General features: G+C 41.6%; 1 protein-coding gene and 2 non-coding genes across 3 annotated transcripts; 1 reads left to right on the top strand and 2 right to left on the bottom strand.

The window, feature by feature from the left end:
* Nucleotides 1-8,550: 8,550 nt before the first annotated feature.
* RPS20 (ribosomal protein S20) lies at nucleotides 8,551-10,118 on the bottom strand. The gene is made up of 4 exons (XM_069601018.1): nucleotides 9,910-10,118; nucleotides 9,626-9,725; nucleotides 9,295-9,368; nucleotides 8,551-8,771 (listed from the first exon to the last, which is right to left on the bottom strand). The coding sequence occupies exons 1-4, from the start codon at nucleotides 9,910-9,912 to the stop codon at nucleotides 8,589-8,591; spliced, it is 360 nt and encodes a 119-aa protein (XP_069457119.1). The 5' UTR covers nucleotides 9,913-10,118; the 3' UTR covers nucleotides 8,551-8,588.
* On the bottom strand, nucleotides 9,439-9,505 carry LOC138446339 (small nucleolar RNA U54). The gene has a single exon (XR_011259279.1). It is a non-coding gene; the product is annotated as a small nucleolar RNA U54 (small nucleolar RNA).
* A 14,280-nt stretch (nucleotides 10,119-24,398) lies between the features above and the next one.
* On the top strand, nucleotides 24,399-24,563 carry LOC138446340 (U1 spliceosomal RNA). The gene has a single exon (XR_011259280.1). It is a non-coding gene; the product is annotated as a U1 spliceosomal RNA (small nuclear RNA).

The raw sequence follows: 24,563 nt of genomic DNA on the forward strand, positions 1-24,563 counted from the left end.
AGAGTCAGGCACAAATTGGTGAATAAACAACAGACTGGGAGGGATGGCCATTTTTCACATGCCCAAATTTTAACAAAGGATCACATGGCTTACAAGGAAAAAAAGAAAACGGGGGTGGGGGTGGGGGGGAGGCGGGGGGAACAAACACAGCTCAATCAACTGATCAAAATAAATTTCCAGAAACCAACCCTAAAGAAACAAGAGATCTATGAATTACAGACACAGAATCCAAATAACCACTTTAAAGGTGCTCAATGTGCTAAAAGAGAGCACAGATAGACAACTAAAGAAAATCAGGAAAATAGTGGATGAACAAAATGAGAATATCAACAAAGAGATAGAAATTATATTTAAAAAAATTCTAGAGCTGAAGAATACAATAACTGAATCAACAAATTCAATAGGAGGATTTAGTGGCAGACTTAATCAAGCAGAAGGAAGAATCAGCAAATGACCTGAAGATGATCATTTGAAATTATTAAGTCAGAGGAGCAGAAAGGATAAAGAATGGAAAAGTGAAACAGTTTGGGGGTTCTGGGACACCATCAGGCAGATCAATGTAATAATTATAGGCACTCCAGAAGGAGAAGGGGTGGGGTATGCAGAGAGCTTACTTGAAGAAATAATAGCAAAAAAAAAAATTTTTTTTCCAAATTTGAGGAAAGAAATGAACATACCAAATGACTGCAATGGAATGAAACTAGGGCTCAATAGCAAAGGAAAAATTGGAATATTCACAAATATGTGGAAATTAAACAATACACTCTTGAAAAATAAATAATCTAATTTTATATCTCAAAGAACTAAAAAAAAAGCAAACTAAACTCAGAGTTAGCAGAAGGAAGAAAATAATAAAGATTAGAGCAGAGATAAAACAGAGAATAGGGAAATAACAGAGAAATTCATAAAACTAAGAGCTGAATTTTTGAAAAGATAAAAATGACAAATTCTTAGCTAGATTAACTAGGAAAAAACTAACTAAAATCAGAATTGAAATGTAAGACCTTACAACTAATGCCACAGAAATAAGAAGGATTATAAGAGAATACTGTAAATGCTTATATGTTAACAAATGTGATAACCGAGAAGAAATAGATAAATTCCTAGCAATACAGAACCTCTTAACACTGAATCGTGAACAAATAAAAAATTTGAACTAGTAAGGACACTGAAGTATCTTTAACAAAGAACAACAAAGAAAAGTCCATGATCAGACAGCTTCACTGGGGAATTCTACCAAACATTTGAAGAAAAACTAACAACAATCTTCTTCAGACTCTTACAAAAAACTGAAGAGGTGGGAATAATTCAAAATTCATTCTGTGAGGGCAGCATTATTCCAATACTAAAACCAAACTCTACAAGAAAACTACTGATTATATACAAATATCAAATCATTACATGGTACACCTGAAACTAATATAATGCTATATGTCAATCATGGTGGTTTGGTTTAGTCACTAAATCGTGTCCAACTCTGGGGACCCTGTGGACTGTAGCCCGCCAGGCTCCTGTGTCCATGGGATTTCCCAGACAAGAATACTGGAGTGGGTTCCCATGCTCTCCTCCAGGGAATCTTTCCCAGCCAGAACCCACGTCTCCTACATTTCAGGCAGCCTCCTGCATTGCAGGTGGATTCTTTCCTCCTGAGCCACCAAGGAAGCCCTCAGTTAAAAAAACTCACACCATTATCTCTGATGAATACACTGAGGCAATCCTCAACAAAATACTAGCAAGTCAAATTCAACAGCATGATAAAAGGATTATATACCATGACCAAGTGGGATTTATTCCTGCAACACAAGGATGCTTCAGCCTTGACTGAAGGTCAAGTGGTCTTCAGTAAGGATGCCAACTGATGCTTTTGAATTGCGGTGCTGAAGAAGACTCCTGAGAGTCCCTTGAACTGCAAGGAGATCAAGCCAGTCAATCCTAAAGGAAAGCAATCCTGAATATTCATTGGAAAGGCTGATGCTGAAACTGAAGCTCCAATAGTTTGGCCACCTGATGCAAAAAGCCAACTCATTGGAAAAAAACCTGAAGCTGGGAAATATTGAGGGCAGGAGAAGGGGATGAGACAATTGGATGGCATCACCAACTCAATAGAAAAGAGTTTGAGCAAACTCTGGGAGATAGTGAAGGACAGGGAAACCCTATGGACAAGAAGTGCTGTAGTCCATACGGTCGAAAAGATTTGGATGACTTAGACTGAACAACAAAGATGCCAAGACCAAGCAACTGGGGAAAAGAAGTCTCTTCCAGCCAATGGTGTTGTGAGAAATACAGAGATATACTGCAAAAGAATGAGTTCAGTTCAGTCACTCAGTCATGTCCAACTCTTTGTGACCTCATGAATGGCAGCATGCCAGGCCTCCCTGTCCTGAACTCCCGGAGTTCACCCAAACTCATGTCCATCGAGTCGGTGATGCCATCCAGCCATCTCATCCTCTGTCATCCCCTTCTTCTCCTGCCCCCAATCCCTCCCAGCATCAGAGTCTTTTCCAATGAGTCAACTCTCCGCATGAGGTGGCCAAAGTATTGGAGTTTCAGCTTTAGCATCATTCCTTCCAATGAACACTCAGGGCTGATCTCCTTTAGAATGGACGGGTTGGATCTCCTTGCAGTCCAGTGGACTCTCAGGAGTCTTCTCCAACACCACAGTTCAGAAGCATCAATTCTTCAGCGCTCAGCTTTCTTCACAGTCCAACTCTCACATCCATACATGACTACCGGAAAAACCATACCCTTGACTAAATGGACCTTTGTTGGCAAAGTAATGTCTCTGCTTTTCAATATGCTATCTAGGTTGGTCATAACTTTTCTTCCAAGGAGTACGTGTCTTTTAATTTCATGGCTGCAATCACCATCTGCAGTGATTTTGGAGCCCCAAAAAATAAAGTCTGACACTGTTTCCACTGTTTTCCCATCTATTTCTCATGAAGTGATGGGACGAGATGCCATCATCTTCGTTTTCTGAATGTTGAGCTTTAAGCCAACTTTTTCACTCTCCTCTTTCACTTTCATCAAGAGGCTTTTGAGTTCCTCTTCACTTTCTGCCATAAGGGTGGTGTCATCTGCATATCTGAGGTTATTGATATTTCTCTCGGCAATCTTGATTCCAGCTTGTGCTTCTTCCAGCCCAGCATTTCTCATGATGTAATCTGCATATAAATTAAATAAGCAGGGTGACAATATACAGCCTTGACGTACTCCTTTTCCTATTTGGAACCAGTCTGTTGTTCCATGTCCAGTTCTAACTGTTGCTTCCTGACCTGCATATAGGTTTCTCAAGAGGCAGGTCAGGTGGTCTGGTATTCCCATCTCTTGAAGAATTTTCCACACTTTATTGAGATCCACACAGTCAAAGGCTTTGGCATAGTCAATAAAGCAGAAATAGATGTTTTTCTGGAACTCTCTTTGCTTTTTCCACGATCCAGAGGATGTTGGCAATTTGATCTCTGGTTCCTCTGCCTTTTCTAAAACCAGCTTGAACATCTGGAATTTCACGGAGCTTAAACATCTGGAAGTTCACGGTTCACGTATTGCTGAAGCCTGGCTTGGAGAATTTTGAGCATTACTTTACTAGCATGTGAGATGAGTGCAATTGTGCGGTAGTTTGAGCATTCTTTGGCATTGTCTTTCTTTGGGATTGAAATGAAAACTGACCTTTTCCAGTCCTGTGGCCACTGCTGAGTTTTCCAAATTTGCTGGCATATTGAGTGCAGCACTTTCACAGCATCATCTTTCAGGATTTGAAATAGCTCAACTGGAATTCCATCACCTCCACTAGCTTTGTTCATAGTGATGCTTTCTAAGGCCCACTTGACTTCACATTTCAGGATGTCTGGCTCTAGGTGAGTCATTATACCATCGTGATCATCTTGGTCATGAAGATCTTTTCTGTACAGTTCTTCTGTGTATTCTTGCCACCTCTTCTTAATATCTTCTGCTTCTGTTAGATCCATACCATTTCTGTCCTTTATCAAGCCCATCTTTGCATGAAATGTTCCCTTGGTATCTCTAATTTTCTTGAAGAGATCTCTAGTCTTCCCCATTCTGTTGTTTTCCTCTATTTCTTGCATTGATCGCTGAGGAAGGCTTTCTTATCTCTTCTTGCTATTCTTTGGAACTCTGCATTCAGATGCTTATATATCTTTCCTTTTCTCCTTTGCTTTTCACTTTTCTTTTCACAGCTATTTGTAAGGCCTCCCCAGACAGCCATTTGGCTTTTTTGCATTTCTTTTCCATGGGGCAAAAGAATGAAGCCATCTACAAAAATCACCTTATACCATATACAAAAATTTACTCAAAATGAATTGACATGAAGAGGCAACCTACAGAATGGGAGAATTTGCCAATCACATATCAGATAATCAGTTAATATCAGAATATACAGACAGCAATGTTTAGTATTCTCACACACATATTTTTTAAAGAGATAAATTTTATATGGCTAAAGAAAAAATATTGACTAGCTTAAAATCACATATACTTATATTTATAAGAGAAGTTCTGAAGATTTCAATATTAACAATACCTTTTGGTGTGGGTGGGTTTTAGGTTAAAAAAAAAAGCACTTTATAGGACAAAACATACAAAAAGATCAAGTTCCCTTGTTCTAGAAGTCTAGAACTTATGAAAGTGAAAGTAGTATACCTAGAATGAGAATTAGTTCTTCTTAGTCTCTAAAGGTTAAACTTTGGCTTTGCCACGTTCTGCTTTAGAGTTGGACCTGTGTACTCACTAGTTTGGTGAAGGAGGAAGCGGTTAGGAAAGCCAGGTGCTGGGCTCAAATGCCCCTGTAAGTAATCTCACCTAACACCATTGGTCAGCAGTGCACCACACCCTGTGGGAATCGAGGTCGCCGAGGGAGAAATCTATGCACTTAGCAGACCAATCTTGATTTTGTTAGAAAATGTCTCCCAGAGAGACAAAGGAACCCCCAGTGTGACCTTGAGATAGACACAAGTACCTTCATTTTGCACATGAAAATTGAGGCTCCAAGAAGTATTTTATTAAGCCTGCATATCCAGGTAATTAAGTTTGAAACAGATTTGACAGCACAGCCGAGAATTTCTCCTCTCTTGCCTGTTTACCTTACATCCCAGATCCTGAACCTATTTAATACATACTTTAGGAGCATCAAGTAGAAAAATCTGACCTAGCAATGCATAGCTGTTGTCTCTGGTTTAGCTGCATGTTTAAAACAAAGTAGCTGTGAATCTAATGGGAATGTGGTAAGGACTGGAGAGCCTCCCATTTTCAACCTTCCTCTGCCTTGGGCTAAATTTGTGGCTCAAATGGTAAATAATCTGCTTACAATGTGGGAGACTCAAGTTTGATCCTTGGGCGGGAAAGATCCCCTGGAGAAAGGGAATGGCTACCCTAGTATTCTTGCCTGGAGAATTCCATGAACAGAGGAGCCTGGCAGGCTGCAGTCCATATCCCAAAGAGCTGGACATGACTGAGGGACTAACACTCTGCCTCCCTAATCCATACAAGCTGGCCTACAACCCAGACTCATTGATATCGATACCACTATGTAAACTACTCTTATTTTGTTACTAATATTTGAAGGCCCAGTAGGGATTTTACTTTTAAGTAGCCATTTTTGAATGTTTAAGAGTGTATTAAAATGTAGAGACATCACTTTGCCAACAAAGGTCCGTATAGTCAAAGCTATGGTTTTTCCAGTAGTCCTATACAGATGTGCGAAGTGAAGTGAAGTCGCTCAGTTGTGTCTGACTCTTTGTGACCCCATGGACTGCAGCCTACCAGGCTCCTCTGTCCATGGGATTTTCCAGGCAATAGTCCTGGAGTGGATTGCCATTTCCTTCTCCAGGGGATCTTCCCAACCCAGGGATCGAACTCGGGTCTCCCGCATTGCAGACAGATGCTTTACTGTTTGAGTGCTGCGAGGTGGACCATAAAGAAGGCTGCGCGTCAAAGAACTGATGCTTTTGAACTGTGGTGTTGAAGACTTGAGAGTCCCTTGGACAGCAAGATCAAACCAGCCCATCCTAAAGGAAATCAGTCCTGAATATTCACTGGAAGGACTGATGCTAAAGCTCCAATAATTTGGCCACCTGATATGAAGAACTGACTCATTGGAAAAGACCCTGATGCTGGGAAGGATTGAAGGTAGGAGAAGGGAAAGACAGAGGATGAGATGGTTAGATGGCATCACTGACTTAATAGACATGAATTTGAGCAAGCTCTGGGAGTTGGTGACGGACAGGGAAACCTGGCATGCTATATAGTCCATGGGGTCACAGAGATGGACATGACAGAGTAACTTAACAACAAATGCATTTTTATGTGTATTTTCTCATTTGTCCTTTTAAAGTCCTCTGAGGTAGTGGGCAGATGTTTATTACACTTTAGTTCATTCATGTTAAGTCAATTTCTGAAGGTCTCAGAATTTCTTTTTTAGGGGGAGAAAAAAATCTTACCTGGAAGTTTAAAGTCATTCAGTCGTGTCCAACTCTGTGACCCCGTGAACTATACTGTCCATGAAATTCTCCAGGCCAGAACACTGGAGTGGGTAGCCTTTCCTCTCTTGCAGATGAGAATTAATGACCAAAGAGCTTAAGCAAGCTTGTTTAAGGTCACCTAACCAACCAGCTGTGGAACTTAAGACTAAAACCCAGTTAGTTCACTGCTATCTCCCCTGTGCTACATTATCTACAGTCAGGATAGGGAAGCCTGGTGTGTTGCAGTCCATGGGGCAAGAGCCCCACAAAACTTAGTGACTTAACAAAGGAATTGAAGATAATAGCAGTTCCTGAATTTTAAGTGCCAGGTTTTAGCTGTATTTCAGGCCCTATGAATTGCTTATGGCTTAAATGCAATTATCCTTGTGTCATGACAATTGCTGAACCATCGGTCACCCTGGCATGTGTTGGTTAAATTTCAGAACTGTATGCAAGCGTATTTTTTGATTTAGGAAGGCACATTTTGCTTAACAACCTACTCTAGCCATTACTGATCTTAACTGCCCCTGTAGTTGTAGAACTTCCTAGTGCAGAGAATGCTGAAAATTGGGCTAGAGGGCAAGTCAGTAGCTCATTGCTAGGCTGATTTCCTACCAACTTCTTCAGTTGAACTGAGAACACCAGCTCCTCTAGGAAAAGGTTAAATCACTGCTGGCCTCAGGAACAGAACTGTAAGACTCTTCTTATGCAGTGAAATTTTGTTTTCCCAAACTAATTAGTTGATCTGGCACAATGTTGTTATAAATGGGTTAACATAGGTTACCTTAGCATAGCATCTTTGCTAAACCTTAGCATTAACACCTTTCCAGGTTCTGCTCCACTAAAATCCCTTTTCAACATCTGGTGGAGACCTACTAGGAGGAAAAAAAAAAACACAATCAAAAGGACTTGGATGTTGCAGAAATGTTTAGGGATGAGAATTCCAATATCAGAACAACCGTGTGGCATGTGCTGGACATGGGTTAAAACCAGGTGTGAGGGGCTTGTCAACTTACAGTGAGGTTCTGGCATCTGGCACGTAATTGGATATAGAGAAAACTTAACAGTTCATACTTGCTAACTGAAGCCACTGGACAAGGTAATCCAAAGTGGGCTGGGTTCCTGGGAGGAAAGGCAGGAATTTCATTACTGCAATCCTAAGAGTGGCAAATTTTATCATTTGTAAAATGCTTACACACCTATCTTATACTTCTGTAGAATAGACACACATTTAGATAGCCACCCAATTAAAAACAGTTAAGACTACAACCCTTCAATGGGACATCAAGATGGATCCTCAACCCACGGACACACTAAAATTTCAGCTGTGCTATTACAGCTCAGGACACTGGGCAAATTAAAACGCAAAAACCAATTTCTATGTCTACACAATGGGAATACATGTATAAGCAGGGTCTTGGAGCTAGGCAGTGTTATCCAATAATAGAGGTTTGGATAAATGGAATTTGACCTAAGATATACTTTTCAGCTCTAAACATAAATGCTTAACTTAGCTTCATACTGAATGACCTATATACATTAAGTGAAAAGTGATTCCAAGGAATATATATAAAACATGTATCTATAGATATAACCTAAATCTAAGTATGATTGTTTTATATTTTATTATCTCATCTAAAATATAACTAAGGCACCAGTATCTATAAGTTTCCACAACTTACTGAAATTTGCCAAGTTTAAAAGGAGTTATGACAAATGGCAGGATCAGGGTCAGATATTAAGATCTAGCTTCTGAGTTCCTTGCCTTTCATCACGCTAGGTTTCTAACCATAGCTGGTCCCATTAAAATCATCCCAGAAACCACTGACAGTTCCAAAGTTAAACCCACACACGTTCAAAACCCCCAATATTCATCAACAGCAAGATCTCATGTGGCAGTTAACACAATTCCATTTTCAAATGCTGTCATGTGTAAACTAGCTTACAATGGAAACAGGGTCAACCACCACAGGCTATCCATCTAATTCTAATTATTCTACTTAAAAAGTGGAATCAATTCTATAACACAACTCTATTCCCAAGACTTGTCAGTATTATGAATAAAAGTCAACAAGACTTAACAACTGATTATAGATTTATTTAAAAAGGTTGATTTTAGGCATCGGCAATGGTGACTTCCACCTCGACTCCCGGCTCAATACTGATGGAAGTGATCTGCTTGACAATTTCAGAAGGGCTGTGCAGGTCAATGAGTCGCTTGTGGATCCTCATTTGGAATCGATCCCAAGTCTTAGAACCTTCACCACAAGGCGTTTTCCTCGTAGTTATTCTCAGAGTCTGCAACAAGAAAAAATGGAAACCAAGCGTTTATGATCTGTTGTGCTTCCCTAGGACACTTACAGAATCATTACAGATTCCATTTGAAAACTTCCCAGGGCCTCAGCCTGCACATACCGAACACCAGCAGCAAAAGCCTTCAACCGGTTTACCTCCAGAAATTACATATTTAACACGAACCAGATTTTACCAACATTTGACCCTGGGTGTGTATTGTTAGCCAAATCCTCCACCCTAAAAGGCAAAAATGCATTCCGATATCCAAATGCACATCAGAATTATCTTGGGAGTTTTTTGAAAAATACAAATGCCCAGGTATTGCTTTTTTTCACCAAAGCTCCAGATGTTTCTAACGAGCAGCCACGTTTAAAAGCAACTGGACTGTAACACATCCTTTTACCTAGTTTGCTTCACTTTTTCTATTTCATATTCAGTGCTCCTATTTCACTTAGTTTGTTTTCTAATTTCTCTATCTTCTCTCCAACTACCATCTTCCACCTCCTGCCCAGGACACTTTTCTCACCTTGGTAGGCATCCGAACTGGTCCTTTCACTTTGAGATTCTTTTCCTTCGCGCCTCTGATCAGGTCAGCACACACTGCAGGGAAGTAAAAGCATCCTTCAGTTGGTTCCCTTAACGCACAAGAGCCGGCTCAAAGTCGAACCGCCGCGGGCTCAGAATAGCGTATAAGACGATCACCTTAAGTCAACACAGCAATTCTCTCCTCACCGCCAACACGGCATACCCCGAGTGTGGACCACTCTTAACTCTATCTTTTGAAAGAGGACGCTGGCCCCCCGAGAGCCGACCTCGCTCAGAACAAGCCCCGAGACCCCCGAATTCGCCGCACTGACCCTTCTCCAGAGACTTCACGTTGCGGCTGGTGAGGGTGATCCTAATCCGGTGAATGGCCACCTCTGGCTCCACGGGAGTCTTGCCGGTGTCTTTAAAGGCCTGTTACCACACAAGTGAGAATAAAAAACTCTTTAAGAAGCTTGTCAAATCCTGGGACCAGCGCGCTCGGAGCTTCACAGTTCCTGGCGGCGTCTCATAAGACCATTCCCTGGAGAAGCGAGTCCCGTTCCCTGCCTCCCGCCCAATCTACCTCCAGGACGCGACCCGGAAGCCTCCGACTCACCATGGCTGCGGCGTGGCTTCCTGACCGACTTGTTCCTCGGCGAGAGCGAACAGCGGTGAGTCAGGAGCAGGAGCGGGCGGCACACAGAGCCGCTGCAACGGCGACCGCGTCTTCCTCAAAGAGGAAGGCGTGAGGCCTGTGGGGCGCTTATATAGCCGCGCTCGCGTTTGCATCCGGGTCCCGCGCGCCTCTCTGCGCTGCCCCGGAAGAGGAATCGTCCGGCGGGCTCTAAGGCGGCTGCGTGAGCCGGGGATGGGGTTCCCGCGAAGGGGCAGGCTAGGCGTGGCTGCGCGCGCCCCCTGTCGGCCAGGCGGAGTCCGAGCGCCGGGAGGTAGACTGCTGGCGGCGCCGTCCTCGGGGGCACCTGGCGGAGGTGATGGGGACACTACAGTTCAGTTCAGTCGCTCAGTCGTGTCCGACTCTGCGACCCCACGAATTGCAGCACGCCAGGCCTCCCTGTCCATCACCAACTCCCGTAGTTCACCCAAACTCGTGTCCATCGGTGATGCCGTCCAGCCATCTCATCCTCTGTCGTCCCCTTTTCCTCCTCTGTCGTTCCCTTCTACTCCTGCCCCCAATCCCTCCCAGCATCAGTCTTTTCCAATGAGTCAACTCTTCGCATGAGGTGGCCAAAGTACTGGAGATTCAGCTTTAGCATCAGTGCTTCCAATGAACACCCAGGACTGATCTCCTTTAGAATGGACTAGTTGGATCTCCTTGCAGTCCAAGGAAACTCTCAAGAGTCTTCTCCAACACCACAGTTCAAAAGCATCAATTCTTCCGCACTTTGCCTTCTTCACAGTCCAACTCTCACATCCATACATGACCACAGGAAAAACCATAGCCTTGACAAGAAGGACCTTAGTCGGCAAAGTAATGTCTCTGCTTTTCAATATGCTATCTAGGTTGGTCATAACTTTTCTTCCAAGGAGTAAGCGTCTTTTAATTTCATGGCTGCAATCACCATCTGCAGTGATTTTGGAGCCCCAAAAAATAAAGTCTGACACTGTTTCCACTGTTTTCCCATCTATTTCTCATGAAGTGATGGGACGAGATGCCATCATCTTCGTTTTCTGAATGTTGAGCTTTAAGCCAACTTTTTCACTCTCCTCTTTCACTTTCATCAAGAGGCTTTTGAGTTCCTCTTCACTTTCTGCCATAAGGGTGGTGTCATCTGCATATCTGAGGTTATTGATATTTCTCTCGGCAATCTTGATTCCAGCTTGTGCTTCTTCCAGCCCAGCATTTCTCATGATGTAATCTGCATATAAATTAAATAAGCAGGGTGACAATATACAGCCTTGACGTACTCCTTTTCCTATTTGGAACCAGTCTGTTGTTCCAGGTCCAGTTCTAACTGTTGCTTCCTGACCTGCATACAGGTTTCTCAAGAGGCAGGTCAGACGGTCTGGTATTCCCATCTCTTGAAGAATTTTCCACAGTTTATTGTGATCCACACAGTCAAAGGCTTTGGCATAGTCAATAAAGCAGAAATAGATGTTTTTCTGGAACTCTCTTGCTTTTTCCACGATCCAGAGGATGTTGGCAATTTGATCCCTGGTTCCTCTGCCTTTTCTAAAACCAGCTTGAACATCTGGAAGTTCACGGTTCATGTATTGCTGAAGCCTGGCTTGGAGAATTTTAAGCATCACTTTATTAGCGTGTGAGATGAGTGCAATTGTGCGGTAGTTTGAGCATTCTTTGGGATTGGAATGAAAACTGACCTTTCCAGTCTTGTGGCCACTGCTGAGTTTTCCAAATTTGCTGGCATATTGAGTGCAGCACTTTCACAGCATCATCTTCTAAGACCTGACCTAAAACCCCAGAAACTCCCCCGCTTGGTGGGCTAACCGCCGGCCTCCATGCTTGTGGCTTCTACCCTGCAAAGTCCACTGCCCGTAGAAACCGAATTACTCGTGCTCTGTGAACCGGTATCTTTCCTGAGCACAACTCACGTGGATATTGGGGAAAATCACTGGTCATATTATTTTTTTTTAAATTAGCGGTTATTTTTCATAGCCTGGAACATCCTTTTGTGGTATTTCATCCTCTGACTTCCCAGGCCGGCAGAAGCACCTGCAGTCTGTTTCTAGAAAGTACCTGAGCAAAGTTCTACTCTCTGGACCTAAGGGCAAACACTCCCCTTGCTGCCTGCTTATCTGGGGGCGTGTTGTGCATCCGAGGCCCCTGCCTGGACACCCAGGCCCTCCACCTGATTCAATTCAAAAGCGTGTTATCTCCTCTGTCGGGATAAAGTGAGGTTGGCCGAGATCCCTGAGGACTTCCCCAATACTGAGCATCTGTCTGTTCATAGTCAGATATGGGACAGAGAACAGTGGACACCCCGAGAGTGGTCGGCTGACCTGGTGGCCAGGAGGACACACGTGCTTACAGATGACGGAGTGGTTATGCGGACGAAATGGGTGAGCTGAGTTTAGATACAGGGCAGAAGTGAGGGTCAATAACCTCCCATTATTTTGCAGGTGAACCTGAGTGCATTAAGAGTGATTTGCTGTGACTCAAATCTGATCCTTCCAGTTTGGGGCCTTTCTTGAGCCTTTCTCTTCTGTTCTTTGGAGGGAAATTATACTTGAAACAGATTGAATAATCTCATTTATTTTTTTCCTGTATAATGGGGCACAGCTATCTTTGGCTCACAAAGAATATGTTCTAGATTTTGCTTCCATTTAACAAGTAATTTGAGTGTTAAAATTTGGGACATTTTTCAGTTATTTTAAAATGTCATCCATTGGCTGTAAATACTTTATTAATAGAATTTGCAGCAGAAAATCCAAAAAGCTGCTTTTTTGGTTTACTAGTTGTAACCTAAATGAGGCTTCATAACTTTGGGCTTTCATGTCTTGGCGTGGCTCATGCTCAGTCACTCAATCGTGTCTGACTCTTTGTGACCCTGTGAGCTGTAACCCACCAAGGTCCTCTGTCCATGGGATTCTCCAGGCAAGAACACTGGAATTCTCCAGGCTTGCCATTTTCTCCTCCAGGGGATCTTCCTAATCCAGGGATTGAACCAAAGTCACCGGTGTCTCCTGCATTGGCAGGTGGGTTCTTTACCACTAGCACCACCTGGGCATGGCTAACAGCCATAAATAGACAAAAATACAATTGCCTAAACTCCCCTCGTAGTGATCAACCACAACTGCATTAGTACTGAGTATGCATCTGCAGCGAAAGCTTACAGATGCATTCAGGTTTTCCTAGTGCTCAAAAGGGACATGAGTTTGAGCAAATGCCAGGAGATGGTGAAGGACAGGGAAGCCTGGCGTGCTGCAGTCCATGAGGTCGTGAAGAGTTGGACACGACAGGAAGATTGAATGAACAACAAGTGCTTAAAAGACGAGCAGAAATTCAGTGGTGGAATGCTTGAGAAGTACATTTGTGATTGTGGTACATCTATTCTTAGACTTCCTGACTATAGGAAAAGAATTTCAGTATAGGAAAAGGCAAAATATGGCCCAGCATTTATGGGGAAAATTATTTGATGTGACTGGTACTAAGGAAATAGCTAGTTGAAATATTAGATGAATGCAATGAAAAAAAATCAGTGTTTTGAAGTTTATAAGGTTTAGTTTCAAACATTTTGTTATATTTTTCTCTCAAAAGTTGTCAACTGCTGTGGTACCCAAATTTGTGTTAAAATTGTAATATTCTAATATTAGTAAGATGTTCATTGGAGAAAAAGTAAAGATTAATGATAAGCACAAAGAAGAATAAAATACAGAATGCTATGTTCAGAGATAAACCACCTATTTACACCCTCAGCTGTGTATGTAGCCCTTTAAAATGTGGGCTCGTACTGCATATACAGTTCAGTAAGCTTTATCCACAGAATATTTTGTCACAATAATTATACTTCTGCAACATTCCTTTTAACAACTGTCTTGTATGGATGGGTCATTCGTCATTTTTTCAGCTAGTCCTCTGTTTTGGACATGTTTTCACTGCTTCACTCTTACAAAAACAGTACACGACGCACATGCTTCTTCTAGTCCAGGGTGTCTCAGTCTCAGCACAGTTGACATTTGGGGCCATAGGAGTCTCTGTTGAGGGGGGCTGTCGTGTATGTTGTAGGATGTCTAGGGTTACCCTGGCCTCTGCCCACTGGATGCCTGTCCCAGCCCCTCCCTTCCAGTTGTGACAAACATATCCCTAGATATCGTCAAATGTCCCCCCATGGGACAAAACCACCCCAAAATGAGAACCACTGCTGTAGACAGATTCTTTAGCTCAGGCTTAATATCTTAGATCAATGACTAGGTATATTTATTTTTTGATGGCTTCATTAAAAAAAAAACATTTTAAATACTTTGGCATTAAGTAAATTTCCCCTGGGAAGTTTATACCCCAATAGATACTTCTGGCAGTGTGACAAAGACTTTTGTGTGAAGAATAGAATTAAATTTTTGTCTCAAATGTAAAGATATTCTTTAAAAAATTTTTTCTAAGAGTCAGACACGACTGAGCGACTTCACTTTCACTTTTCATTGTCATGCATTGGAGAAGGAAATGGCAACCCACTCCAGTGTTCTTGCCTGGAGAATCCTACGGACGGCAGAGCCTCGTGGGCTGCTGTCTAAGGAGTCGCACAGAGTCGGACATGGCTGAAGCGATGCAGCAGCAGCAGCAGCAGCATTGGAGTATAGTTGATTTAGAATGTGGTGTTAATTTCTGTTGTATAGCAAAGTGATTCAGTTGTATACATATATATCCCTTTTCATATTCTTTTCCATTATGGTTTATCACAGGATATTGATTGTAATTCACTGTGCTATGTAATGGTACCTTGTTGTTTATTCATCTACATATTATAGTTTGCTAATCCCAAACTCCCAGTCCATCCCTCCCCACCCCCTTTCTCCCTTGGCAATCAAGTCTGTTAAAAAGTACTCTTAAGACCGTTACAAAGTCTGTGTTTTCAATATTGACATCCATAGCTTTCTTGCACTAATTTTTGCAGTTCTTTGGAAACTATCTTGTAAAGCCTTTTACTGCAGGTATTTGTGTGTTTTTGTGGACAGCCATCTGCTGGTCTTTCGCTGCAATGACAGTGTCATCAAACTACTTCCAAAAGGAAATTAACAACGGTTCAAAATGACTCAGTTCATGGTACCGAGTGTACATGTGGAAAGAAAATAATAAAAATAGATTGTCGAATGTGGATGACTCTGCTTAGACACTATTTTATTTAATTTTTGATCTAAATAAAATTTCTGTGAAAACTCCTCACTCTGAAACTTCAGAATAGAAACCAGAAAGAGAAAGAATAAACACTTGGTCTCGTGTCCACCTATGTTGTGTGGAAAGGAGGCTTCTGCTTTACTGGGATTGCAGGTGAGGAACAGAGCACCTAATGTGTACCGTCACCTACATGATAGTAGCCGACACTGCTGGAAATGGACTACCTGTGTGAACATCCATTTGTTTGATCCTCACGTCAACCTTGGATTCATATTCTATATATATGAGAAAGCTGAGCTTAGGTGACCTGCCCAAGGTCACAGGGAAAGCCATTGTCTGAACCCATGCAGTCTAGCTTGAACTCAGAGGCTGCACCTTGGCCACTATCCTGTGCTATTTCTCTCTGTGCATGTGTGCCAAGTAGCTTCAGTCGTGTTCAACTCTGTGTGACCACATGGACTGTAGCCCGCCAGGCTCCTCTGTCCATGGGATTTCCCAGGCAAGAATACTGGAGCGGGTTGCCGTGCTCTCCTCCAGCGGACCTTCCCGACTCAGGGATCAAACTGGTGTTGTTATTTGTAACCTGCATTGGCAGGCACCTGGGAAGCCCTGTTTCTCACTGTACGTTAGTCTAATCTTCATCACTAGTAGCATTAGAGTGTCTGAGAGGTTAAAATCCTCTTATGTTAAAGAAAATGACATAGAAGGGCTTTATAGATTTCACTCTAGTTGAGGTCAGAAATTTCACTGAGCTACTAATATGTGTCCATTTTAAGATCAGTTCAGTTCAGTCACTCAATTGTGACCAACTCTTTGCGACCCCATGGACTGCAGCACACCAGGCTTCCCTGTCCTTCACCAACTCCCAGAGCTTGCTCAAACTCATGTCCATTGAGCTGGTGATCCTTGGTGATGCCATCCAGCCATCTCATCCTTTGTCGTCTCCTTCTCCTCCTGCCTTCAGTCTTTCCCAGCATGGGTCTTTTCCAGTGACTCAGTTCTTCACATCAGGTGGCCTGGTACTGCAGCTTCAATTTCAGCATCAATCCTTCCATTGAATATTCAGGACTGATTTCCTTTAGGAAAATTGACTGGTCTGATCTTGTAGAGATCCATTTTAAGGTAGAATCTACATGAAAAAAATTTTTGTGTTGCCATAGAGTTGATTTACAATGTTAGTTTCCACTGTATAGCAAAGTGAATAAAATATATATTTACATATATCTACTCTCTTAGACCCTTTTCCCGTGTAGGTCATTACAGATCATCGGGTGGAGTTCTCTGTCCTGTACAGTAGGTCCTTATTAGTTCTGTAGTTTACATATAGTAGTGGGTCTATGTCAGAATCTCCTAATTCATCCCTCCCACCTACTTTGTTTTCTGCATCTGTGAGTCTATTTCTGTTTTATAAATAGATTCATTTGTACCTTTTTTAAGATTGCACATGTAAGAAATAATATATGGCAAGTGTCTCTGTCTGACTTACTTCACTCAGTATGACAATCTCTAGGTCCATCCATGTTGCTGCAAATGGCATTATTTCGTTCCTTTTCATGGCCGAGTGATACTCCATTGTGTGATGTACCACATCTTCTTTATCCAAGAATCCTCATTTTTTTAAAAACTCTCAATTTTTAGTTTGAAATTCCATAGACAGTCAGTTAACTCTATTTGCTCATTAACATTGGTTCGCAAAGTGAGCAGTGGAAAAGAACCAAGGACACAGGAAAGTCTTTTCACTGACAACTATTCCTGTGCAGCCTGCTTCAGGGTTGGTAATTTTCAATCATATTGAACTACTGAACTCAGGGAATTCTCTGTAGGGGTGGGGCTGAATGCCAGCCCCCCTGAGCCTCAGTACGCCCCTCCCTTTAATCCTCCTGTTCCTAGGCCTGCAGGCCTAGAAATGCTACTGTCCCTTGTTTCAACCTGAAGAATTACTCAGCGCCATTTTCTAGCATTCACAGGTAACCTGCAGAGGATATCCACAGCCACATCTTGTGATTCCGATGTCCTGCAGGGGAGCCAGGGATGTGTTTCTCTTATCAGTTACTTTTTCCCGGGCTTGTGCGTTTCATGTTATATAGAATTCGTACACTTTTTATCTTTGGCTTTGCCAGGTCTTGGTTGCAGCATGTGGAATCTAGTTCCTTGATGAGGGATCTAATCTCGGCCCCCCTCCATTGGGCCTGCAGAGTCTCTGCCACTGGACCACCAGGGAAGTCCCCACAATTTTTAGGAAAGATTTCTACAGCTTGCCTTCCTTTGTGAGAAGATTGGAGCCCCTGGCTCTCACCACGGGTGAATTCTGCCCCATCCCTCCTGTATGGGGACGCCCTGTGATAAGACCCCCATGCTGGCCCTCCCACTTGCAATTCCTATCCTTGTGATCATGCCCTCCTCTTCAGGGAAAGTGCTGGGCGTCACCCTCCATGAATAGGTTAACTAAGGTGCTGATCCCTGGCCTGCTGGCCCCCAGTCGCTAACTTTGGTAGAGCAGCTGTCCCCACAGGGAACACTGGATGGAGAGGTGCGTGTGCAGGGAATGAAGGCATCCTGTGGCCAGCAAGGAACTGAGGCTCCCAGTGCAACAGCCCTGAAGCACTGAGATGCTGCCAGTAACCCTGGGTACTGGGAGTCATATTCTCCCTGCAGGAGCCTACAGCTTGAGTGCAGCCTTCACAAGGGACCCTGAGCCTGAGCCTGCCTGGATTCCCGATCCACAGGAAGTGAGATCGCAACGGTATGCTATTTTTATCTGCCCACTGTGTGGCAGCTTTTCTGTTCAGCGACAGATAACATTGTGAATATACAGACTTATACACTGCTATATTTTAAAATCTGTTACCATTTTTAAATAAGTAAATGTTTTAAAATTTCCCAATTATTAGTCTCTATTATAACAAATATTGGCTTCCCTGATAGCTCAGTTGATAAAGAATCTGCCTGCAATGCAGGAGACCTGGGTTTGATCCCTAGGTTGGGAAGATTCCCTGCAGAAGGGAAAGGCTACCCACTCCAGTATTCTGGCTGGGAGAATTCCCTATAGTTCATGGGGTCGCAAAGAGCTGGACATACCTGAGCGACTTTCACTTTCACTTTTCATAGCCAATATCTGTAGATATAAACCACATAAACAAAAGCTCTTGGGACTTAAGCATATAAAGTGTTCCTAAGACCAAAAAGTTTGAGAATCACTGTTCTAGAACATTTAAATTGCCAAAACTGACCCAAGAAGAGAGAGACTGAGACAAATCAACTACCATAGAAAGAAAGTATATAGTTAAAAAGTTAAAGTTTATAGTTACCTCTCAAAACAGCATGCATTCTACCAAATCTTTAAGGCACCCATTACCACAGTACTCCATCAACTTTTCTAGGGCATGCAGGAAAAACTACCAGAGTTGCTTCTTTGGCACCACATATTTTTATGGAAAATAAGGATATTTTCCATAACAAAAAAGTTTAGTGAGAAGAGTGGCACTGTTTTTACATTTTTGCAAATCTCTTTAATGTCTGGTATAATAGAGGAAGAAATATCATATCTGCTTTCTGCATCCAGTCTGTCATAATACTCTGTTTTTGTAGAGGCATAGATATGTAGCTGGTAAAAGGAGGATAACTTTAATTATCTTTTCAGATATTCATGGACAGTCTTTGATATACCAAAGCTGGAGGAGTGGTAGTTTCTTCCATTTTTTTAAGTTTTATTTTATTTCTGTCTTCTGATTCACTGATTTCTGCTTTTATCTCAATTTTTATTTCAGTCCCTCAGTTTTTTAATTTTTATCTTTTTGGTCACACCTCGCACATGTGGGACCTTTGTTCCCTGACCAGGGATTGATCCCGCACCCCCTGCATTGGAAGAGCAAGTCCTAACCACTGGACTGCCAGGGAAGTCCCAGTGATATTTTCTTAAAGATTAGTTACAGTCGGAATCTGAAACCATATCCCTGACCTTTTTGTACTCTCTTACATTAAAAAAACATCAGTCTCTAGTACCTTGCTGGAGAAGGAAATGGCAACCCACTCCAGTATTCTTGCCTAGAGAATTCCATGGACTGAGGAACCTGGCAGACTACAGTCCACAGGGTGGCCAAGAGTCGGACACGACTGAGCAACTCACACACACACACACACACACACACTAGTTCCTTGAATGGATCTTTTACATTTACTCATGTACAATTTTGCAACATTGTGCATTGGTCCTTTGGAAAATATTGATTCACTGGCTTATGCAGCTCTTCTAAATGTTTTGATTATATAATATTAAAATGTCACATCTGTTAACATCACTACAGTAAAATTGTTCTGTATTAGGATGCTGTGAAGTTCATGGTGGCAGCTACAAGTTTTCCAAAGTTCGAATTTTTGCTTGAAGCCCAGATTTTTATTATTGATAATTGACTACTGATTATCTTCCTTGTTGATGGGCTCACTTCATTCATTCCCCAGGAAATGTCTGCCAAATGCTCCAATCTGAATAACAAGTTTGTCTTTCAATTTTTTTTTAATATATATTAGAAATGGGACTGCTGGATCACATGGTAGTTCCTTTTTACATTTTTTTTAGGAACCTCAATACTGTTTCAGTACTCAATAGAGGGGACTTCTCTGGTGGTCCAGTAATTAGGAATCTGCCTTGCAATGCAGGGGATGCAAGTTCAATCCCTTGTCGGGGAACTAAGATCCCACGTGCTATGAGGCAGTTAAGCCCATGCATAACAGCTAAAGAATCTGCACCTCAGTGAAGATCCTGAGTGTCCTGAGTGCTGCAACTAAGACCCGAAGCAGTCAAATAAATAAATATTGAAAAGAATACTCAGTAGAGACCGCTGCACAGCTTTACAGTCCCATAGTGCACAAGCATTTCAATTTCTCCACATCCTCAGCACTTGGTATTTTGGGATATTTTGCTAGTAGTCATCCAAATGGATGTTAGGTGATACTTTGTTTTGGTTTGATTTGCATTTCTATGACGATTAGTGATAATGAGCATCCTTTCATAAGCTTTGTATATCTCCTCTGGGGGTGTCTGAACTCCTTTGCCCATTTGAAATTCAAGTTATTTTAGTTGTTGAATTGTAGGAGTTTGTCATATATCCTGAATATAACCTGTTATCAGATACACGACTTGCAAATAATTCCTTGCATTCCCTAGGTTGCCTTTTTGCTTTGTTTCCTTTCACGTGCACGTGTTTTGCTTTTGTTGCCTATTCCTTTAGTGTCGTATCCAAGAAATTACTGCCAAGTCCAATATCGCGAAGGTTTCTTCCTATGTTTTCTTCTGGGAATTTTATAGCTTTAGGGTTTATGTTTAGATTTTAATCCATTTTGAGTTAATTTTTACATTTAGTATAAGGGTCCCATGTCATTCTTTTGCATGAGGATATTCAGTTCCCAGAATCATTTGGTCAAGAGACAGTCCTTTCCCAACTAAGTGGTCTCAGCACCCTTATCAAAAATCATTTGATGATGTAAGTGAGGGTTATTTGTGGGCTCTTTTATTGTATTCCATTGGTCTATTTCTCTGTCTTTATGCTAGCACCATGAAACTCCAGTACTTTGGCCACCTTATGCGAAGAGTTGACTCATTGGAAAAGACTGATGCTGGGAGGGATTGGGGGCAGGAGGAGAAGGGGATGACCGAGGATGAGATGGCTGGATGGCATCACTGACTCGATGGACATGAGTCCGAGTGGACTCCGGGAGTCGGTGATGGACAGGGAGGCCTGGCGTGCTGTGATTCACGGGGTCACAAAGAGTCGGACACGACTGAGTGACTGAACTGAACTGAACTGATGCTCTCTTGCTTACTGGGTCTTTGTAGTGTTTTGAAACAGGAAGTGTGAGGCTTTCACATCTGTTCTTCTTCAAAATTGATTTGGTTATCAGAGGTCCCTTGAAATGCCCTATGAATTTAAGGATGAATTTTTCTATTTCTGAAAAATTCCCATCAAGGTTTTGATAGGGATTATGTTGAATATGTAGATCACTTTGAGTAGTATAGGCATTTTTAAGAATAAAGTCTTCCAATCAATGACATGAGATGTCTTCTATTTATGTATATCTTCTTTAATTTCTTTCAGCAATGTTTTGTAGTTATCAGCGTGTAAGTCTTCTATGTTGTTGGTTAGATTTATTCCTAAGTATTTTATTCTTTTTGATGTATTACAAATGGAGTTGTTCTCTTGATTTTCTTTTCAGATTGTTCATTGTTAATGTATAGAAATGCAAGTGATTTTTGTGACTTTTCATTTTTAAATGAATGTTTATGTTATGAAGAATTTTTAGAAATTTGAAAAAAGAGAAAAGTTTTAAAAAAAGAAGAAAAGAAACATTCATAGTTCCCCAGACAACCAGCCCCAAACAAACAAAACTTCTTTCAGTCTTTTTGCCTGTATATTTTATGAAAAATGTGTTGATTTTTAAAAGGTAATAATCAAACTAATACAAAGTTTGAGACTTTTCCTCATTCACTTAACGATGTAGTACAAGTATTTTCATATTATCACCACCATCATAACATTTTGAATCAACTGTGTATTGTAATTTATTTAATCATTTTGGATATTTACGTTGTTTTGAATTTTTCTCCAGAATAAATGGCCCTGAGTGAACATTTTCATTAAGATGCTTATTTCATGTTTTAATTAATATTTGGTAAGATGGATTTCCAGAGACATAATTATTGAATCAGTGAATATAAATGCTTTGGAGAATCTTGATATACATTGCCAAACTGCAAGTACTTTCCAAATTATTGTATCCTATACTGCCACCAGCAATGCATGGAAGATCCTGTTTCACCACAATTTCATTAGCAGTAAGGATTTTGTACATGTTTGTATTTTTAAGACACTGTATTTTTAATTTGCAGTTCTTCAGTACTTGTGAGATATTTTCCTTTTTTAATATTTGTGTCCTAAATGTATTGTCTTTATTATGAATTGACTTTTCAAGATTTTTTTCTGTTTCCCTATTAGGGCATGATAATTTTTTAGTTTTATTTTTGTGTGTTCTTTATAGAAAAAAAAATTAACCTTTTTTCCCAGTCACATTTTGGCTAAATATTTTTCTCAGTCCCTTGTTAATATTTTATTTATTCACATTTTAATATCCAGGAGTTATAATTTTTATATAATTAAACAATCTCCTTTATACATTTTTTTTCACTGCTTTTATAAAAACTTGGAAATCTCCTCCTCCTGCAAATTTGTATTAACTATTCGATTCTATTTTCCTCCAGTTTTACAGATGCTCTCTAATCCATCTGGAAATGATTTTGGTATGTGGTATGTAAAGTATTTATTAAAAAAAAAATATATATATATATAGTTTTAGTAAAACTGTTGGTGGAAGGCTAAAAGCTCCTTGAAAACAAGAAGTATGATTGACTCACTCTTTGGTTTCCTCGACTTTCCCAGACGGTACAATCACCAAACATGGCTACAGTCAGGAGAGATGGGTACCCCCTTCCCTCTGCTGGGGACACTGCCTGCCTGTCCTGTGAGTGTCCTGACATCTCCACAGGCTGCTGCCCTCTGTCCTTTGAGGACTTTCCACTTTGCAGGCAGGGAGAAGCGCACCCCAGCAGTGAGCCAGCAGCGCCCCCTGGCGCCTCCTTCCTTCCAGTATTCTCATCTTGACTCCACATAACGCCTCCACGGGCTTCAGGGGCAAATTCCTGGAAGGAGCCTCAAAACAGCTTTCTCCTTCCTTCTCTAGAGCAATGCTGATATCCTCTTCAGGGTAAATTTATTTTCCATTTGAACAGTTCCTCCTCAATTAAAGAGAAGTCATTTTTTTCCTGGTTGCGGTTGTGTCCTTTTGATGGGGAGAGGCAGAGGGATTGTGGGTGGGGGCCAAATATTAATAACAGCCCCAACTTCTTAGTGGTCTCTTCCATGAGGCCTTTGAGCCTCTGTATGGGCTTCCCTGGTGGCTCAGCTGGTAAAGAATCTGCCTGCAATGTGGGAGACTTGGATTCGATCCCTGGGTTGGAGAATTCCATGGACTGTATAGTCCACTGGGTCGCAGAGAGTCTGACATGACTGAGTGACTTTCACTTTCAGTTTCACAAATAAAACACCAGTCATGGGGGTCCCTCTACTCATCAAGTACCTGCCGGGTTGTGAGTTCCAAATAAAGATCTGACTCTGGGACCCTCTTCAGAGAATTAGGAGGAAAAAAAAAACTTCTTTAAAATTAGATTTTTGTTGCCTAAAGAGAAATCTGTAAAATATGGAGAGTGGGAAGAATGCTGATAAATGTAATCTAAAAGTTGTCCTCAAATCTAATTAAAACCAATACTGGATAGTAGACGTGTTGTTGTTGTTTAGATGCTGAGTCATGTCCGACTCTTTGTGACCCCCATGGACTATAGCCTGCCAGGCCCTTCTGTCCATGGGATTACCCAGGTAAAAATGCAGGAGTGGATTGCCATTGCCTTCTCCAGGGGATCTTCCCGACCCAGGGATGAAACCCGCATCTCCTGCATTGACAAGCAGATTCTTTACCACTGAGCCACCAGAGAAATCCACGATAGCAGGAAATTCAGAAATAATTGTGGAAAGAAACATTCCAGGAGACAGTGAGTGATGGTCACATGATCTACCCAGAGTAGACGAGCGTGACCCTTGTCATGACATTCGCTTGAGAAATAGGGGAGAAAACAGGTTATTTTTTCTGTCTTTAAAAAAGATTCTTATTCTCCATCTTGTGGCAGAATTGAAATTTCTTAAGGACTTCACAATTACTCACTGTTTGACAAATATTCGGTCAGACGGACAGTACAGTGTGTTCTAATATGATTTACCGTTCCAAAAAGGGGCAAGGTCTACTTCCAATTCTGAAGCCAGGGAGACTCTGTAACTCGACTCCTCTGTAAGAGGACTGGCTTCTGGCATTGGTTGCCATTATTCTGTCAAGGTTTTTTTCTTTCTCCTTTCCCTTTAAATTTCTTCTGGCTGCACTCTATTATTCCATAGACCTTTAGGTTTTCCCTTTTTGTAATCTGATGCCCTATCCAGCAGTGTTCAGGAAGCTGTCTAGCTTTAGTTCAGTCCTTCTCGGCTGCTTCTGCTTTCCTTAGCTGAATGGGTGGCTTGTGTTTTTCTTTTAGTCTTTTGGGGATGACTGTCCTGTTTTATTACTCTATTATAAAGAAAGTATGTGAGTTGATACACATGTATCAACATAATCAAAAAATATTTAGTTCAATCACTTTGATATTGTTTGTTTCTTAAAATTCTTTTCATAGAAAAACCACATTAAAATATGTCCCTATCATACTTACCTGGCAGGAGAGAGAACCATGATCAGGAAGGTGGTTTTCCCAGGGTGAGGCTCACCCATTGCACTCCTGATGTGCTGACCTCTGTGACTTTCCCAAATGTGGGAATCTCAACCACATAATTTGTGGTAGTAGGGGACTGTGTTCACACTATCCCCTA

This window comes from Ovis canadensis, chromosome 9 (assembly GCF_042477335.2).
Source record: "Ovis canadensis isolate MfBH-ARS-UI-01 breed Bighorn chromosome 9, ARS-UI_OviCan_v2, whole genome shotgun sequence".
Lineage (NCBI taxonomy): Eukaryota > Metazoa > Chordata > Mammalia > Artiodactyla > Bovidae > Ovis > Ovis canadensis.

Coding starts and splice junctions, on each gene's coding strand:
- RPS20 (XM_069601018.1), bottom strand. Junction 9,369..9,625: donor CGTGAAGTCTCTGGAGAAGG/GTCAGTGCGGCG, acceptor ACTTCCCTGCAG/TGTGTGCTGACCTGATCAGA. Junction 8,772..9,294: donor CAGTTCGGATGCCTACCAAG/GTGAGAAAAGTG, acceptor TTCTTGTTGCAG/ACTCTGAGAATAACTACGAG.